Source organism: Camelus dromedarius, chromosome 19, assembly GCF_036321535.1.
Source record: "Camelus dromedarius isolate mCamDro1 chromosome 19, mCamDro1.pat, whole genome shotgun sequence".
NCBI lineage: Eukaryota > Metazoa > Chordata > Mammalia > Artiodactyla > Camelidae > Camelus > Camelus dromedarius.
In genome coordinates, this window is record NC_087454.1 from 34,864,303 (window position 1) to 34,877,943 (window position 13,641).

At 49.3% G+C, this 13,641-nt stretch overlaps 1 protein-coding gene across 3 annotated transcripts in view; it reads right to left on the bottom strand.

The window, feature by feature from the left end:
• ELOVL5 (ELOVL fatty acid elongase 5) overlaps positions 1–13,641 on the bottom strand; it is a 59,377-nt gene that overhangs the window by 12,450 nt on the left and 33,286 nt on the right. For 2 of the 3 annotated variants that reach the window (XM_010992377.3, XM_064476588.1), the window contains exons 2-3: positions 10,288–10,353; positions 7,235–7,422 (exon numbers count right to left, since the gene is read on the bottom strand). In XM_010992377.3, the coding sequence (XP_010990679.1) occupies positions 7,235–7,422; positions 10,288–10,345 (246 nt within the window). In that variant the 5' untranslated portion in view covers positions 10,346–10,353. Of the gene's footprint in view, positions 1–7,234; positions 7,423–10,287; positions 10,354–10,501; positions 10,573–13,641 lie in introns of those variants that run through there. The other variant, XM_064476587.1, reaches the window with a different exon arrangement.

A 13,641-nucleotide genomic window follows, 5' to 3' on the forward strand; every position in this document is an offset into this window, starting at 1 on the left:
ACACAGAAAGTTTAATTCTTACACGTCCTTGGTTTCAGAAGGGATAGAATGGTCTAATACAGGAGGACCGAGCCCCCAAGTTGAAGTTTATTCCTCTAAGCCTCTCAGCCGCCCTCCACAGAAGTGGTCCAGATCAAGGTCCTGCCTCCTCCTCCATTCCCATCAGAAGAGAACGGCTTGTCCGTGGGTAACAGACCCCGGGGGCACTCGGAGCCGAGGCCTGGCCTTCCCTGCAGCCCCCGAGGAGCACCTCGGGGTAGAGACAATGCTCGTGCCTCACCAGGCTTCTTTCCCAGAGCCGCTCTGGTCCCGCCCTGGAAACTCATCACTCTGCGGCCACCGTGGGGAGAGGGCCCCAAAAGTGGGACAAAGCGAGGCGCTGGCAGTGAGGGCAGGACTGGGGCCCCGTGGACAAGCAGGCCAGGCGAGCGGCTGGCCACTAGGGGCACTTGTGACCCTACCTGGCTTTTCCCAAGTAACCAAGATGCCCACAGCACCGCTGCAAACCCCACGTGCTTTCTCCTTCTTTGGAGTAAAGCAAACTCTAATCAGGCCGGAGGCTCGTGCAGGCTCTGATGAAAGCATAGCTAAAAGCTCTCTTCTCTCCTTCTGAGAAAATTCAGTAAAAGATGGTCTTGTGCGTCCTCTCATGCATGAAAGAAGAAAACCGAGGTGGGTCTCCTAGCTGGGTCTGGATGACGCAGTTTGTGGAGTGAATCATCTCTTAACGGTCAGAGCCGACTTCTCTCATCGGACCCCTCGATTTAACCACAGATGAGGTATACCCCGCCCCCAGCATGATAACCACTTCCATGGCACTTTCTGGAATGCTACCAAAGCATCTCAAGAAGCAGTCATTCGAAACCCTTCAGGCAGAAAACTGTCTTCCTGTGTGACCCTTATCCGTCCTTCACCCCAACATCCCAAGATGTCAGAACAAGACGACCCCTTTCCAAAGGGGCTGACCAGTTTAGTGATGAGGGTTTGACAAGTGCAGTGGTTATTATTTACCCCCTAAGCAGAAATGGAATGAAAAGTAATGAGAACAGGCACCGTCCATGCTGAGACTCAACTAGCCCAGGACGCGGGGACTTTTCTAAGCAACACCCCCAGAAGAATGTGAGGCTGACGTCTTCACAGATTCCACCATTCCTGTGTCAATCTCCAAATGCGTAGCTTTTAGGTCTGGGACAAGTTCATGTTTTTAATAAGGAAACAGAGATGAGCAGTGCTACAGGTGGTCCAAAGTCACACAGCTTCCTGGTGGCACCGCTGGGACCAGCACCCAGGAATGCCGACCCTCGGTCCACGTGCAATCTCCAATGGCATTTCCAGGCTCCTCTGACCTTCTCTGTCCGGTGTTGAATCCTCAGGAAGAGCTCGATGGAGATACTCTACCCACGAACAAGTCTATGAAAAAGTAGGCCTTCCACTGCACTTGTATCTTCAGCAGATGTTTGGTTTGAAATGAACCATCAGCTATGCCAAAATCGACAGCCCCTCCATGGGTTAGCTGGCCCATCCTGGCAGCGCCCTTGTGGAACAGGGTCCAGTCCGAGCACCTGGGTTTGAATTTCAGATCTTTTATGTCCAGAGCGTAAGGATGCTCATTACGATAACTTCATACCCGTGACCTCCAAAAGTGTTTTTCCCCCTTAAGACCAGGAACACCCCTGGGTTATGGCTGAACGCAACACTCCTGCGTCATTTACTCCTAAGTTGTAAGGACAGGCTCCAGACCCTAGAGAAGCCTTCAGAACAAAGCACAAGGAAACAGCTTGTCCTCAGCCCAACCTGCAACAGGCATGTCCGGCATTCTTCCCTGCACCCGCGGCCCTTCCCTCTGAGGCTGGCAGGACTCTCCTCTCACTCTTCAGTCTCCTGAGAAGTGCTTTCTGGTAGGTTGCTTCCACGTACCCCAGGAGAAATGCTCATTTTATGTTTTGGGGGGTGCTGGTGGCTGGCAGAGAGAACCCACGCTGAGACTCAGTGTTCTAAGGCTGTGAGCACAGCGGGCTGAAGCACTGACTTGAACTTCGGGTCCCCCCGGAGCTCTGCCTCTGCAGAAGGCGGCAGGAACAGTTCGATGAACACTGAGTGAGTTAGCTCCATACTCGGCACACAGAAGGCCCTATGTGTGTCTTTGCTATGATTCCAGCCAAACATCTGCTCTTTCTGCTCCAACATGTGAAGGCTCCTGACTAGGTGTGCAGTGGTGTTGCTCCTACTGTATACAGAAGTCCCCCAGAGCATCCCCTGCAAAATTTCAAGAGGGCTCTCCAGCTTCCTTCCTGACTGAGGATTTGCAGAGTGGTTCTGGGTCATACCAGCAGCGAGGCCAAGGTTACCAAGGTCTGTAGGTCAATGCAGACAAGTCAGGTGTGGCTCCAGACCAATGCCAAAGCCCCCTCTGCACTGGAAGGCATCCCCTCCCTGTCCCCTGGGTGTGTGGCTGTGGGGAGGGCGGGCTGGGCTAAGTCCTTCTCTCAGGGCGATGCCAGGTGCACGGACAGGTAAATAACCCAGGCAGTGTTTCCAGTCTCTGAGAGAAGCTTCCTTCTGAGCAGGGAATTTCAGTTGTGCAGGAACTAAGAGTGACAGGCGTTTTAGGTAATGGTCAGGCCTCTCTTCCAAGTATCAGTCTCACCAGGGTTTCAACTTCTCTGCACCTCTGCTCAGTGGGGTCCAGCAGAACAGTCCTGATGGTCTTTTTCAAAGTATTTTTTGGTACACGTAAGCATTTTTTTTTAATAAAACTGGCCAATTATGACTGGCCAGGTCTTTTAAGTGTTTTTTCCAAATCTTATTTTCCCACAATAACATAGCTATTTTAGGAAAGCCTGAAGGGAAAGAAAAACAACGAGACTGTTTAGAATATGATGTTTCCAGAGCAGCTGCTCTGCATCTCCATCGAGGACCTTCAAAGCCAGAGCCGGGAGGCAGCGCAGTCAGGTGCCCGGGGGGACAGGGGGACGGGGGGGGGGGGGGGGGCCGGATCGACGGCACCAACTCCACAAAGGGCAGAAAGCCGAAGCAAAACGCCCTTCCCATCAAATGCCCCATTTCTTTCATCTTCCCAATAAAGCAGCATCGGAAATCTTTAAAAGAAAACTCAAACAAAAAAACTACTGACTTGTGGTTCTAGCAAAGCTGTGAACTGAAGAAAAGCAGAAGCCGCTCCCCCACTGTTAATGCAGAAATGCTACCTGAAGCGCCAAAACAAAACCCTCCAACGTTGCTGATGCCTAACTATAAGGTGAGGTTTCCCCCAGAAAAAATAACTCAGAAAGAGGAAGTGAGCTTACACTCAAGTCCTTTTGAAAAACTCTTTATTTGGGGAGGACACAGTTATCTGAGATGACCCCAGCAACACTAGTTTGGGATGCTCATACCCAAAAAACCATTCTGGTTTTGTTTTTAAAGAGATAAAGAAATTTAACATAGCTATAATAATTATTCCCAGAGGCACGACCTCACAGACACAGCTAAAAGAAAACTTTTGAAAGAATATTTTTAAAAGCAATACAGCAAATGGTTAAGTTTGAGGTCACGGTCATATCCAAGCTATGGAGGGAAAAAACCTAACAATTCCTTGTTATGGGATGAAAAAAGGTCAAGCAGGGAACTTTCAGAAATAAAAGATGTAAACTAAAACCAAAAATGGATGGAACAGCACATCAGACACAACTGAAAGTACGAGTGAATCAGAGGAGCTTGGGAGGCGGGCATAAAGATGCAGAAAATGTGAGAGGACGTGCAGAGGGTGAGAGTCCAACACACGTCTAACAGGAGCCCCAGACGGAGCCGATGGAGGAGGAGGAGATGATGCCTGAGCACTTTCCTGAATTAATGAAACGTGTAAACTCTCAGAGTGAAGGAGAGGCTGGGGTCACTGCTCCCACTTGGTGCCATCACGATGTCACAGAGGAGCTGACCTTGAGCTGGGTCCTCAGAAACAAGACAGGCACTGTCAAACCAAGGCAGGCTTAGGTCTAAAGGAAGCAGTTTCTAAGGGAGAACCAGGATTGGGGTGAGAGGAGCCCTGGCATCCGTGCACAGACCAGGGGGTCAGTGCGGACACTGCCCTTTGGACTGTGACAAGCCAAGCAATCAGATCCTCGCTGTTTAAGGTGACAGGAGTCCAGAGGCCAGGAGAGGGGCAGACACACCAAAAAGGCTGCCTGTCAGGACAGAGCAGGTGCCTGAGTGATGTGTTAACTAAGGAGTCATATTACCGGGACGGCCAGGGGAACCTGGAGTCCAGCCCTATTTTCCTCATGCAAAATGAGGAAAAAGCCACCATCTGGCATCGGGGAGATGAGGGTTCTCAATCTCGGGGACAAAGGGAAAGATATGGATAGTTTGAAAAAAAAATTGGGGGGGCTTCCACTGAGATGAAATAAGCCTTAGATCTTGGGGGGTAAAAAGGTACACAAGATTTTTATGTTGGCTATGAAAACAGTTACAAAACTGAGGAATGAACGCAGACTAAGTTGATTCTCTTCTGTGTCTGGGCATTTTAGTCCCGAGCCGTCTCCACTGACTGATCCTACACGACACCTAATTTAACAAGTAAAAGCTAAAAGGCTTGCCCTAAAGTCCTCTCCTTCTAACCTAAAACGTACCACTGTTCAAATACGCGTCTATTCAAGGAGCTACGATTTTCTTCCCTGAAATAAAGGACAAGTTCCTGAGGCAATCAGAAGTCAGGCCACGCCTCTCCTTTTAATTTTCTTTCTACCCAACGCAGAAGCCAGGAACAAGTCCACGTTCTTTCTACATCCTAAACTCAGTCTCACAGTTTTGAGACAGTCCTTTGGTTATTTTCCTTCTGGCCATTTTAAAGCTTCAGTGATTCCCCTTTCAGTTTCCTTTTTATCTCCCTCTTCCAAGATTCTTCCTTGTCGTCTTTAAGCAACAGTTCATTTCATTTGCATCAGCCTAGAACTTTGCCAAGGCGGCTCTGAATTCATACCACAGGGTTAAATAAACAAAAATATCAATGGCTACATGTTTATTTTTTTAAATTCCTTATAGACCCAAATAGGCAGATAAGCAGGAGGATAAATAGAGGCTAACAGTGGGACCACACCAGTGGTGTGACCTCAGGCAGTGGCTTCAACCCTCGGGGCATTCCTCTGAAATGAGGGGCCCAGCTGGGCCCTGCAGTATTCACTGGAATATAAATGCTAAGCGGAAAAAAAAGAGAGAGAGAGAGAGAGAGAGAGAGAGAGAGAGAGAGAGAGAGAGAGAGAGAGAGAGAGAGAGAAACCAGTAGTCAAAATGAAATTTAAAAGCTGACCAAAAATATGAGTACTACAGATGGGCTTAAGTAAGTATAGGGGGAAAAAAAAAGAAGAATCAGACAAAATCAAACACAAATATCAACTAAGGTGGGTAGTTGGGTTTATTTTCAACTCAGGAATATCTGATCTGGGTGTTATTTTTATAAACTTGATTTAAGGAATTACTGCCACCTTATCTATGACTTCTCTATGCACGTTGAATTGTGGCTTAAAACGGTTATTTTCCTCCTCTGTGTATTGCCCGAATCTCTATATTCAGGGCTTAGACACTGCTCCATGTTTTGTAACGCTCTCGCCAAGCTGTCGGGGGAAAATCTGTACTTCCGATGACAGTGCTTTCAGGACCCCCCAGACTCACTCACGTGCAGGGAGCAGCCATTTACACAGCACTTGTCTTCCCCTCTTTACAGGGAATTACCTGCTTGAGAGAGGTCGACCCCGAAGTTGTCATTGTATCTCTAGGGCTGGAGAAACACATTAAGGCAGATACTTAAGTTCTATGAGATTTAACAGTCTTAAATATGCCTTCTCTAGAATACTGCTACGTGTGATAAATAAACTCTACAAAGCCTTCTTAACAAAATGGCTCTACTGTTAATCGATTACGGGAAAGCGAATAGTTCACCCTGAGACCTGACAGCTGGCTGTGGCTTTGTCCCTGGAACACGGAGATGAGCTCGGTGCTGGGCCCAGTCCTGGGCACCAGCCTTGCGATATCCGTCTGGGAGGCTAATTAAACTGCCTTCGCTCTAGAACACGGCAGGGAGAAAAAAAGCAGAAAAGGAGCTGTAAGCATTTCACAGAACGTCAGGCATAAAAGCTGTGACAGGAGCACCTATCTACCACCCCAGTCAGAAATCTCTCCCTGGGCTTCCGAACCAGACCCGGATCTCCCAAAGCTGTGGGTCCTCCTCTGGCTCCTGCAGCCACCCACCTACCCACATGCAGCCGGGAGACCCCTGTCACCGCCCTGGGCTGATGGGGGATTCATTTTCAGATGCGTAGTAATTTCTCCCCTTCTCCTTTACGAAGCCTTGGAGAATTAAAACCACACTGAAAGGTTAAAGATCTAAGCAGGAGTACGTGACAGTGGTCACATGGGGCTGAATTCACCCCAGAGATTCAGCAACAGTTTTGTGTTGCAAACCTCAACGGTGCAGTTCTGCCCCTAAAAACGTACACAAATCGTGCTTTCCAGGGGAGAGAGCTCCCTCCCCTTCTAGCTTTAAAGGCTCATTTACTAGATTGTCAAATAGGGAGGCGTTGGCTCCGGTGTGTCTTTCACTCTTATTTAAGCCTCTGAGATCATCCGATTTGTTTTTCCACATCTCTGCTATATAAGAGAACTAATCCGACCTGAACTTACACAGACCATGCAAACCCTCAACCTAGACCCCACTATCCACTCTACTTAGCTTTTAAAAACTAACCTTTCGGATTGCGGCTGTTTGCAGCGATCTGATCAGGAAGGGAGGCTGACTTACCCAAACACACCCAACTCACGCACCGCCCACCTCCTCCCTCCATCAGCTTCCAAACAAGAACCAGGCATTTATTAAATGCTGAATAACAAAACGCTCACAGGGCTGGGTTTCACGTTCTGTTCGTTTTCCACTCTGTATTTTGCCTGCATAAGAGTATTTCTGAAGCATTTATTTTAAGTCTGAGTATAACACAAAACATAAATAATGAAAGAATCAATAGCCAAGGCTTCTATTTTAGATATTCCAGAAGGCGCATTTGTACAAATAACTCTGGCATTTTGAAAAATCGATCTTAAGACATCCTCGGAACACATTCCTGTACCAGCCCTCCTCGGTCCCACCACCCACCCCCCCACCTCTGCCCTTCTTCCCTTAGGAGCCCAATTCAGGGCAGCAAGACCAGTACCTTCCAGGGAGAGGGGGCCGCGCCGACCTCTGACCTACCTCACAGAACATATAAAGAGACAGCAGCGTGAGTCCGAGGTTGTACACCACCAGAATCCCCCGGCAAGAGAACGGCTGCCTCATCTTCATGTATTTTGGTCCCAGCCATACAATCAGCAAGTACAGGATGGAGCAGACCAAAGTCGGGATGTAATTGTCCAGGAGAAACCATCCTTTTACCCTGGGATCTGGGACACAGTAAAAGAACAACATTTCATGAGTAATAACGTAGATATAAAAATAACCAGAATGTCTTTCAAACGTTTAAAAACAAAAAATGTCTCTAACCACAATTTTACAAGTCACCTAACACTGACGTTCCTAAGCCAACAAAGCAAAGAAGAGGACATGTGAGTCTTTGACACACAGCGTCCGGGTGAAGCGTTGGTTCACGTGACAACGTGCCTGTCAGTCATGGGTTTTGCTAAGTAAAATAATTTTTAAAAATCCTTTCCAAAGACTCTTCAAGAAAACAAAGAGAAAGCAAATGTTTCCATTAACTGGACTTATTAACCAGGCTGGCTGAATTATGCATGGGACAATGAAACCCCGACACACTGTCTCTGGGCGCCAGAGTCCTCCGTCGCTGCCAAGGGTCAGCAGGTCTGCCAGCAGGTGTGGACTCAGAAAACGTGCCCTCGGCCAGCTCAGTGACGGTCCCCAGTCCCACAGGCAGTGAGTGCCGTGGTCACCAGAAGAGGAGACAATGACTTTTTTTTTAAAGGGAGGTTGTGAAGCAGCAGTTATCGACTTAAGCGAGGAGACCTACATGGATTCCAGAAAATTCCTGGTGTGGGAGGGAGGCTCCTCTGCCCCCCTCTCCTTTCTTAGGCAGGAAGGAGTAAAAGGGAAATCAGTTCTAAGAAGCTGCTGGCGGCATCCTGACAGCCCTCCCTGGGATGGGGGCGAACTCCCTGGCAGCCAGATCCCCCAGGTGTCACTTGTCCCCTGCAAGATTTGACTCTATCCACTGGCTGATCCCAGGAAGCCACCTCTGCATCCTGCTATGGGGAGCCCCCAAACCTGTAGCCCCTCCACCTATCTACCCCCCTGAGCCCCACCCACCCCCAAGGAGCGCCGAGGCACCTGCGGGTTCCATCCCACCTTCTAAGCAGAAGCAGCCAAGAGGGGACAGTCTTCGCCCCTCCTTGACCTCCCGGCCGGACCATCTTGCTTCTCTCTCTAGCGCTCCTTCCCTTGACCTTATAGGACAAGCAAAGGTGAGGGAGCACACAGGACCCCTGGGGGAACCACCATCAGTCTCCTTTCTTGCAGACGCTCTAAATTCCCCACCCCCTGTCAGTGTATCTTCCATCAGCTTCAGAGGGAGATGCCCCCCCACCCCCACCCCACAAGTGATGCAGGGATGCTGGAGGTGGTTACTGTCGGCTCTGCTGAACTGTGCTTCTCAGAAGCCCTTCAGGGAAGGGGCTGCCCTGCTGAACGATTCTCAACACCTTCTATTCTCAGCTCTGGGCCTTAAGCTGTCAGTTCTGAGAAAACAAGTTCCTGCTTAGCAGCTAACATCAGACTGTTCCATACGTTTGTGTGCACACACGTATGTGTCACAAACACAGCGCACACACAGAAACCTCCCATTTACTTTTACTGAAAGCTGTTTTGCACCTTGCTTTTTAAAATTTTATAACAAATCTCCACTTTTCCGTGTCACCAAGGCTCCAAGTACCTCCTGGGTGGCTGGCCCCAACCCAGGTGGTAACTCCTTGGGGATCTGGCCGATTGTTGAGCCCTCACCCCACACCCTGGTGACTGGTTCCAACTCAGGCACCCCTGAGCTCTGAGGAGGTGTCAGTTTGTGCGGTTAAAATCATGCAAACGATCTGATCTCTTTCCCTGCCTCTGGAGGTGCAGCCTGGAGTGGCAGCAGGCAGCCTGCAACCACGAAAGGTGGGGGAACCTCTCCCGAGGATGCAGCTGCTCAATGAGGTATGCGGAGTAGGAAATGAGAAGATGGGGTCCCTGGGTAACATCACTGAGTCCCTGAAATAACCCAGAGCTTGTAACGTAACCTAGTAATTTTACTATTGTTTCAGCCTTTCAAAATTTGATTTTTTTGGAGGGGGGGTGCTCCCATAAAACTAAAAGAAGGCATCCTCCCAACACAGGCGCAGATAGATCTGGCTTGTTCCTTTCCACGGGCTGGACGCTAACCTGTCCCCTACTGATGGGCATCTAGAGTGATTCCAGTTTTGACAAGCACTGCTGCGAAGGACGGTCCTCACTCTGCTGAGGGCATTTTAATTTCAACAGAAAACACCACTGCCCCCCAGAGAGTTTACCGCAAGTGAGACTCTCTCCACATCCTCGCTATCAGCACAGATGGTATCAGCCTGATTTCATCTCTGCTGTACTAACAGATGAAGTTCCTTCTATTGCTTCCTTTTCTATTTTAAAAATCATGAGTCAAACTGAGAACCTCTTTATCTGTTTAAAAGCCTCTTGCAGTTTCCCAATGACTCGTTCTATGAGCCTAAAAGTTCCTTCTTTACAGATAAGACGTTAGATGACACTAGAAGCAGGTGTTGTGTGAAGCTGACTTGCTTCCTACAAGATAATAAAAGAGGAAGAGCAGGACAAGGAGCGAGCCCGGGTGTACACATTTACACACCGAGGTGCCACAGCACGGGAGGACGTGAGAAAGCCCTTAAAATCGTAAAAAGGGAAGGGTTTTCACTCCTCCTGCAGTGCCGCACTGTGAAAAGCCATTTCAGCTGGAGAGTCACAAGAATGGAGGGAGACGTGGCACCAAGCGTGGCGAGACCACTCCCCGGTTACAAGCTGCACATCTCATCTCCCGCTCAAGTCCGCGGAGGGTCAAAGCGCCCAGGTCTCTGCTCCGGCAGCCAGGGTACCCTGCACCAGGTCACGACCTCAGGGGACTCCAAGCCCCTGGTGTCCAGGACAAAGCATCAGTTTAATCACAGGAAACGCTGATGTTTTTTAGAATCTCTTCATGCAATATTTACAAGTGCCTGTAACAAGGGGCGGGGGAAGGGAGAGGGGAGAGTAAGCAGAACCCCAGACCACCTTACCTCGGGTGCCTAGCCATGCCTTGAAGTAGGTACTAAGTGAAGCGTCAAAGTGTTCCATTTTCAAACCTATTAAGAAAAAAGAAACATGGATTAATCTCTACTCAAAATGCTTCTTATAAAGTACTTTTTCATAGAACAAGAACAAACGCTTCGCAAAGAATATGCTCTAGATGAGGTTTAAGTTCCTTGTGTTAAATTTTTTTTTTAAACTCACAAGAGTTATGTGCTAGTTCTAATTTGAAAATCCAGACGAAAGACACCATCCTGTGAATTCACTTCATAAATGAAGCACCAGTTCTCTGTGCTGCTTTTCTCAGTTCCGTAACAGCTCTCCCGGTGAAGATGCGGTCTCGGCGGGGAGGAGGGGAGGACTGGGTGAAGGGGGAGCGGGGGTGGCGCAGGGGGTGGGGAGCCGGCAGAGAGGCACGCGGGTGGGGGGGAGAAGGCGGTGTCCTCTGCTGGGTGCTCTGACCAAGCACTGTCTTAAAGCTCTTCACGTCCACAGGAAAAAAATCCCAACAGTTAAAATGAAAAGAGGAAGTGAGAAAAGCTCATCACTTGGCTCCAACACAACCCCTCAGCCCCACTTTTAGAAGGAACCCACTGGTACCATTTCTTAGGTGTAAATTTCAGAGATTTCTCTCTCTTGAGCACAAAAGAAGTCACACCAAATGGGTGTGTTGACCATTGTGGATCACGACCCGTGAACAGATGATCAAGTCAATTCCTCATTCAAAATAACAAACTGGTCATAATAAGAGAGCTGAGCCCTCGGTGAGAATGAAGATACACTGTTTCGTGAACCTTCAGTGTTAGTGTTACTGTATCTTCTAAGTATGATGTACTGAGCTGTGATGTGAAATATATTCTGTGGTAACCACAAGAAAAAAAAAGCTGGAAAAACACTTACAACTGAGTAGTGTATATACCGCTTGCTTATTTTACTGAAGATGGATATACAAGCACTGATAGACTATCTCCACCTCCTAAGATTTTATAACTCCCTACATTTTCCCCCCATTTAAGATTTGTATTTACAGGGTAGCTTAGCATCTTTTCATGGCATATTGGCTAGATTTTCTATATTAAAGTTAGGAGGCATATGTTTTCAACTTTCTTGGTCATTCCTCTCATAACCACTTTCTAAGGGCAAAGGCAAAATTGGTTTAATTAACTAGGCATTTAATTTAATGCTACCTCTCTCTTTGGCCTGTCACACTATAGTGTATGTATCCTTTGCCTAATTTCATTGATAAAACCCATGAATATGAAATTAATATATAGAAATCTGTTGCATTTCTGTATACTTAACAATGAAATAGCAGAAGGAGAAATTAAGGAAACAATCGTATTTATCATCACACCAAAAAGAACAAAATACCTAGGAATAAACCTACCTAAGGAAGCAAAAGACCTGAATTCCCCAAACTGAGCTATTTGTAGACAAGTTATTTGGACCTCCTGCCCGTGACACGGAGGAAATAATAAAATGCCTCTACAGCTGTTAGGAAGAGCAAATGGTCTAGTGCAGCCAAGGTCCTCAGAGCAGCGTCCAGCATGCAGCAAGCCCTCCCGTAAAAGTCTCCTACTGTGTGTCCGCCACGGCCTCTCCTCCACAGTGGCACTGCCGGCCGGCCACGCGTCCTTGCCCACCAAACGCCACCAGTGAGCCCGCAACGCCCACTGCAGGTCCTAACACCCCTGGAGGGACAGCAGCCGAAGGTGGAAAGACATCTCAGGAGACAGGAGCTTGTCAGCAGGAGACGTTATCTCAGTAAGAAAGACAAGGCTGATGTGAACGTACTAATTAAATACTTACTGTGTACAAAGGACAGTGGAATAGGGAAAGACACAGGGGCACACCTGGAGACCTGGAGCAGACTGGACGTTCACAAGGGGGGAGAGGCAGATGCTGAACACCAAAACCAACCCAGGCTGCCAATGAGAGGATGTGCAATGTGGCATGAACAAGCCGTGCATACACGTGTAACACCAGGCAGGCTGTGAAAGTCCCGCCAAACAGCAAGTGTCCTGGGCTCTAACGCCCGGGGCACATCTGACAGAGCAGGGAGGGCATCACTCAAATCTGTAACTAAGAGCCCTTTCAGGGGCCTGGAACCGGTTTTGGTTTCTGTGTAGGGAGGATGCTGCAGAAAAGCCAGAAGCACAAGAAAAGGCATGTCCAGAAACGACAGGACAGACCTGTGGCATGCACGTGGGGGACCTAGAAAACCATCAGGGGACTTAGAAAACCAAGAAGCCCAGGAATGGGGGTAGGGGGCCCGTCGTTACAGATGACGGTGCTGATGTCACGGCAACAGAAGAGCGGCCAGGGTGACCGTGAGGCACAATTTCAGTCCAAACGGGCGAGACCCAGAGGCGGGCTCCCAAGGGACGAGGAGTGCGGCGTGGGGAGACACGGAAGACGTCTGCCACCGGCCGCCTGTCCCGAATGATCCGAATCCAAACCCGTCCTGAGCGGCGGCCCTGCGGACTGACGGAGCACGCGCTCCCCGATGGAGCACCTCCTCCACGAAGGCACACGCGAGAGGGGCTTGTCAGTAACGGCACATCTGCTCTTTGCCGGCATCTCTTCCCAGCCTGAAAATTCTCCCCTTAGGTCTGCAGAACTTCTCACGGTCAAACTCGGCACACGTGAAGGAGCTGGCCCAATGTTCTCTGAAAGAACATGTGCAGAAAATCCCAACAGTGAGAATTTTCAAAGAGAGTTGCTCCTTATTCCTGAAATGTTGGTTGAAACGAGGTGGAACACGGGCCCCTAACCTGCAGTGTCCTGGTCTGGGAATCACAGGCCTGGTTCTGGGCTGGACTCGGCCACGTTAAATGCGTTCCCCAGTCGCTCCCCCTGCCACGCCCATGACTGGACACGTCCTGGGACAACCTTGGGGGGGGGTGTTTTTACACAGGTGACCGAGGGACGCCTTCACCAGCGGCTTCTTTCCTCATCTATTTAGCACGGCACCACCATGCTACTGTCCAGCTGGCCGCACATTCAGATCCCTCGACACCATGGATCCATCTTTTCATTCACTCCCATGCTGACCACGTGCTACCACGTGCCAGGCGCAGAGGCACAAAGGATGCAGCAGGGAACGAAATTCCAGGCTGAGGCAGGTCAAAGAGGAAGAGATCAGAGTGGAGATTTACTTTGGAAAGTGTAGTTGGAGGCCCCACGAAGGTGACCGCAGAGCAGAGAGAGAGGGCACTGCTGGCTGAGGGCAGTGATCCAGGGCCACAGGCCGCCTGTCCTTCCCTCCCTGCCCACCGTGGTCCACAGAAATCAGTTCCACAGTGCAGAGGGAACATGGCCGACAGGCACGGCACCATTCTTAA